Raw genomic sequence first — 6,286 nt, 5'->3', positions numbered from 1 at the left:
TATCTTTTTGTCCAAATTATCAAAATTCCTTTCAAAATTCAAAAACTTTCTTACATGTCCCTAATTTTAGAAAAATTATTAGTTAATTAAAAAGTTTAATTAACTATTATTATTATTATCAAGTAGTCCTACATGGTGATATGTACATGTAATGTATGTTATGTGACGGATGATCATGCACTATGTGATTTGTGTATACTTGGGATGTGATTATTATTATTGGGGCCTACGAGCCTCCAATTTATTTCTTATTCATTGTCAGGCTTATGTGCTTGTGATTATGTTGTAATTACATAAGGAGACATGGCGGGAGCATGGAAGCGATAGTGGGACCCGCGAGGTCGAGATAAACGATCGTGACGCATCAAGATGTGCTGAGATATCGACGGAACCGACGAGGACGAGATGGATGATCACAGGGCATGGAGATGCATTGTTGCATACATACGATGTAGAGATATATTAAATATGTATGTGTGTCATATGTTATAGGAGATCGAATCAAGATCCCCTCTCTCGATAATATTAAGTCGGTAAACGTGAGATAATTAGATTGACCCACGTAGCCTTCCATCGTTATAGGTAGGAACCGATTCCCAATGTATGTTGTATTGGTCGAGTCCCTGAGACTCACCTATATTATAATTTGCTATCTTGCCTACGATATAGAGATATCATCGGTGACCTGAGGACATAGTATGCTTGGTCAAGTCTGTCGATGCCATGGTGGTTCGAAGGTCGAATAGGACAGGAATCATAAGAAGTTGTGATCGATAAGAGTTGCATATCTCTTTGGGTATAGTGTGATTAGTCAAGTCCTTCGAGATTATACTAAGACACTGAGTGGATCCCTATACCCACTAAAAGTCTATTGGAGACTTTGATTTCACATATTGAGTGTGTCACATGACTCGCTAGAAAAATAGTGAGAGCATGTCAAGATAGAAGTTCATATTTTGATTATTCATTTTTTTATAAAAATCTATATGTTATTTATTTATGCTACATCTCCTGTTTGTTAGAAAATATTACTTTCAAATCCCATACGTGGTATACTTGATGTTAATCGCCTCACTAGTCCAAATTATACCAATTGGCTCTACAACCTGAGAATCATTCTCACGACGGAGAAAATCATGTATATCCTTGATATAGTGATGCCTAAGCTCGAGGAAGGGGTAAGCGAGGATAAGATTGCTTACTACGTGAAGTACATAGATAACTCCACTCTTGCTCAATATTACATGTTGGACTCCATGACTCTTGAGTTATAAAGACAATATGAAAAATGGATGTCAGATCTTCTCTTGTATTTCCATAAATTATTTGAGGAACAGAGAAAGACTCAACAATATTAGATATTCAAGAGTCTCTTCTATGTCAGGATGACTAAGGGGACACCGGTTAAAAACCATGTCTTAAAGATGATTGAGTAGATAGAGAAACTCATAAGTTTAGGGATGGCCCTAAAGGATAACTTATGTGTGGATCTTGTACTTCAGTCCATACTAGATTTCTTTCTTAGTTCATAATGAATTTTCAAATGAACAAGCTTGAGGTGACTCTTCCTGAGCTTCTCAATATATTGAGGGAGGCAGAGAGCACTATCAAGAAAGAGAAGCCAGATCAAAAAGAAAATGAAGATAGAAAAGTCCCTTAAGAAGGGTAAGGGCAGACCAGGTAAAACAAAGGTTGCTAGGAAAAACCCGATAAAAGGCAAAAGACAATGCTTCTATTATGGCAATGATGGGTACTCTAAGAGGAACTACAAAGAGTACCTTATAGAGAGGACGAAATAAAAGCTTGGAGAGGCTTCAGGTACATTCATGATTAGTCTCACACGTGGTTTTTAATTTCATGGGTTTTTGTGCACCAATCTTTACATGATGATGAACACATTTTGAGAAATTTGAGATTTTTGTTTCATGTTCTTCCGTTGCGCATGTGATGTCACCCCTAGATTTCCTTACAAATGCTCCTCAAATCACTAATCAAATCTCTACACTTGCTATATGAAGAGGAGAATAGGAGAGAAGAATAGGAGATGACAACCAAAAAACCTAACCTATGACCCTTTGGTTCTCTCTTATTTATAGAGGTCCCTTGTCAACTTAGCCCTAATGTATCCTACCCTATTAAGCACAGAATCTCTATCTAACTAACCAAGCCTCTTAAATTAGTGAATCTCTATCTAATAATCTCTTATTAGCTCTTATTTAATCTTATATATATGATCCAATAATTCATGGGCTTAATGGATATCCAAGCTCCGACGAATATCTCTTATTTGAACCTCTATTCGTTGCAACACCTACCACATATATGTGACCCTCTAGGTCCAATATCGAGCTAGTCGTGAGTCATACCTGTTATAACTTCTTCCAATTTAATAAATTTTTATCTTCATAATAATTCACTCGACTTGTTAACTATGGATGTACTATGTCACTACACCATAATCCCTAGATGATATAAGGGAATCTAATTCTTTGGATATATATATCCTCGGTTACTATGTACCTACAGTGTCTTATCCATCTAATATCTCAAAGACCGTATATTAGGTACAGTGCTGTCAGGCTCATATGGTTTCTCCTCGAGTCTCACTCTAATCGGATTCACCCGGATAACTCTTTCTCTCTCAATCTGAATAACCTTGACCAATAATTTATCTTACTAAGAATACACGAGATATTTCTCTCATGATACTGAGAGCGAACAATCCTTTATCAATACTCAATAGCCCTTGTAAGGTTGGTCACCACTCTTGATGACCGACTATACTAGATTTGAAACTTTCAAACATATAAGTCTGGTATCAAAAAGTGGAGTACTCATATAAGACATCCTTGGTATCTTAAGTCTAAGAACCAAGTACACTACTAGGATGATGAAATTACTATTTGATAATGAAGTATCATCAACCATTAAGCATTCCGTGAGCGAATCAATCGACGAACTCATTCTCTAATAAGCACCTCCATCATATGGACGGATATATAGCACACTAGTCTATCTAATTATCTCGATATCCCTCTCGAGTAATCTATGATCAAGATTATTTATGGCTTGTGTTTAAAGGTGAATTAGTCTTATTATCGTGGTCTCATTATGATCTGATTCACATTGCACAGATCCATGAACATCACAATATATTTATGCATCAAGCAATATAAAATGAAAAAAAATATCATAATAATAATAACTAAAAAGACTACGTATCATATCACATGTACCATCACTTACGTTATTGGCTTGCAGGGCACTTATGAGTAGTAGTTGCAACCTCGCTTAGGTCCCATAAGATCTATAAAAAGAGCAAGTTGATTAGTTCAAAGGCAAACAATGAATAAATCTCGATATCTCATGAAGAAGACAACTTTACAAGCAATTTAGTAAACACTTTGTGCATAAGAGATAAAAGAGAGGAATGAGAAAATAATGACTTTAGAAGGCGAAATGAATAATTACAAATCCACAAACGACTAGTCATCAGGTGTCAAGCATGATGGTAAGTTCCCACCAACTTAACATACGAACTTATATAAACTGATCAATATCTGACACTACACCAAAGCCTTATCCACCTCTGTGCCACCCAAGGGGTTCTAGGGGGTCTGAGTTGGCTAACATTTCATGTCGCACCATGATCTGCAGTAAATAGGCCATGATGAGTGATCACACTACAGCGTTGCAAACTATTCTTGCTTACATTTTTTAAGCAAAAATATATAAAATTAAAGCAAAACATGCTGCCAAGTATTTGTACAAGAATGGAAAAATGGTGAACGGTTCGCTAATTGAAGATGATGTGGGTATACAATGATCGTTCGTAATAGTTGGGTGTTGATTGGATTCATAAGTTTGTACGTTAAGCCTATTAAAATTTACCAACACTCCTGACAATTGGTGAGTAGTCACTTATGGATTTACGACTATTCAATTTACCTTTTAAAGTCCTTATTTTTTTCTTTTTTCCTCACCAAAATGAATGAAATTATCCCATAATAGCCTAGTTTTTATAGGTCATAGCTTATTTTCTATAGGCTATGATGCGGTGCAAAACGTCAACTATCTACCTCATAACTATCCAAATAGCATGTGGGTTAAATGTAGCGTTGAGCGTTGAGCCTTGATTGGATTCATAAGTTTACATGTAAAGTCTATAGAAACTTGCCAACATACTCAATACCCGATGAGCTATCGCTTGTAAATTTATGACTATTTATTTATTTTCTATTTTTTTTATTTTACATATGGTGTATTTACTAAATTGCTTTTAAAGCTAGTCACTTTTCATCAACACTTTTCCATTGCTATTTTCAAACCAATCATTTACTTCTTTTACATGTCATTTGGGATTTGGGAATTGGATAAGGTTGCAGTTAGATTGATCCTCTATAGACGGATAATATAAAGGTACCTTGGATAATTATAGCTAAATCGATGATAATGAGGACAAGGTAAGAACCTAGTCAATGTTTAAAAAGATACTAATTTTGATAATAATTTGAGCTAAAATGGCTGGGTTTAGAAAGTTTAGAGGTAAACGTGGAACAAATTCGATTTATCATATCACAGCTAGGAACTCATTTCCATAAGAGAATATAGGTGGTCTCTAACGAACCAATATGGTTGCGACAAGGAATGTTCCAACTTAATAATAATAGAAAGGTCTACCCATTATTAAATAAAAGAAGAGAGGATTCTCCCTAAGGAAAGAAATAACTAAATATTTGATTAATTATATATTTTATTTTTATTTTATTTCTAATAGGAACTAGATTTCAAACCATGAATTAATTTTCCTTTTTAGGTTGTATATGCAAGGAATTTAGTTAACAGCAAAACTAAAATTATACAATTTTAATTCAAAAAAATAAAAATCTGGTGATTACCTAAAATATCATGCAACGGAAACGTGTTCACTCTATTTATACTCTCGCGTGCACCTCACTTCCCCGACATCAAACCAGCATGGCTTCCGCGTTCAAGATTGCAGCGCTTTTCTTCCTTCTCTATGGCTCGTTGCGTTGGTCAGCGGTCTCCGGCACCAGTCCGACCGACATGTTCGAGCAGTGGATAGCTCAGCATGGGCGAACGTACGCGAACGAATCCGAGAAGTCATATCGCCTTGGGGTGTTCACCAGGAACCTGGACTTCGTGAACGCCTTCCGCCAAGCCGGGAACCGCAGCTACACCGTCGGCCTCAACCGCTTCGCAGACCTCACCAAGGAAGAATTCCTTGCTGCCTACACCACCACAGGACTGAGGTCATCAGCCGGCTCTTATCCTGGATTGCACCCTTTCCGATACGCGAATGTGATTGCTCCCAGTAGCATCGATTGGCGGAATAAGGACGCAGTGACCCCTGTCAAGGACCAATATTCGTGCGGTTAGGACGACTCCTCCTGCAACTCTTCCATTCCCATTCAATTAATTCTTTGAGGGCTTGTCGTGGTCCTATCGCCTATGGTTTAGTCCGTTTCGGTGCTTGGAACATGCAGGATCTTGCTGGGCATTCTCTGCAGTAGCATCGATAGAAGGCATCAACAAGATCGTGAGGGGGAGCCTGATATCTTTGTCGGAGCAACAACTGTTTGCTTGTGACCACAACGATGATGGATGTCTCGGAGGTCTGCATTACCAAGCATTCTCCTACGTCTTCTCCAATGGAGGCATCACGACGGAAGAGAACTACCCGTACGAACCTAATCGGGTCGCCTGCGACGCACCCAAGCAATCGGACCATGCCGTCTCCATAACCGGCTACGAGATTGTTCCCACGAACAACGAGAAGTTACTCATGAACGCAGTGGCCAACCAGCCAGTTTCCGTCTCCATTGACTCCCACGAGTTCCAGTTCTACACAGGTGGCATCTTCGACGGGCCTTGTGGGACCAACCTCAATCATGAAGTCACTCTCGTGGGTTATGGAACAGATAAGAATGGGGCTGCGTATTGGATAGCTAAGAATTCATGGGGCACGTTGTGGGGTGATGACGGCTACATTCTTCTCAAGAAGGACGTCGCTGAAAAGGAAGGACTGTGTGGTCTTGCCATTAGGGCTTCTTATCCCATCATCTAATCAAGCCCTGAATTGGGCATCTTAGCTCATGCTTCCATCTTCGCAACCACTGTTGCACCATCTTTTCATTTGTCTTTGTCCCAAATTTATGTTTGTTGTGAAGGGTACTTAAATTTTATTCCTTTTCTTCTTGTATGTAATATATGTTAGATTTTAATTTGTGGTAAGTTAATTACCCGTTTAATTGAGCTCCTGTGT

General features: G+C 38.1%; 1 protein-coding gene across 1 annotated transcript; it reads left to right on the top strand.

The window, feature by feature from the left end:
- Positions 1-4,977: 4,977 nt before the first annotated feature.
- Positions 4,978-6,088, top strand: LOC103988386 (zingipain-1-like). Its single transcript, XM_009406922.2, has 2 exons — positions 4,978-5,395; positions 5,508-6,088. The coding sequence occupies exons 1-2, from the start codon at positions 4,978-4,980 to the stop codon at positions 6,086-6,088; spliced, it is 999 nt and encodes a 332-aa protein (XP_009405197.2).
- Positions 6,089-6,286: the final 198 nt, after the last annotated feature.

Source organism: Musa acuminata, chromosome BXJ2-6 (assembly GCF_036884655.1).
Source record: "Musa acuminata AAA Group cultivar baxijiao chromosome BXJ2-6, Cavendish_Baxijiao_AAA, whole genome shotgun sequence".
NCBI classification, from domain to species: domain Eukaryota; kingdom Viridiplantae; phylum Streptophyta; class Magnoliopsida; order Zingiberales; family Musaceae; genus Musa; species Musa acuminata.
This window is presented reverse-complemented; position numbering and strand designations above follow the sequence as displayed.

Excerpts from the sequence above, each read along its gene's own strand:
- LOC103988386 (XM_009406922.2), top strand. The coding sequence starts at position 4,978 with ATGGCTTCCGCGTTCAAGATTGCAGCGCTTTTCTTCCTTCTCTATGGC. Across the intron at positions 5,396-5,507 it reads CAAGGACCAATATTCGTGCG|GATCTTGCTGGGCATTCTCT; the intron begins GTTAGGACGACT and ends TGGAACATGCAG.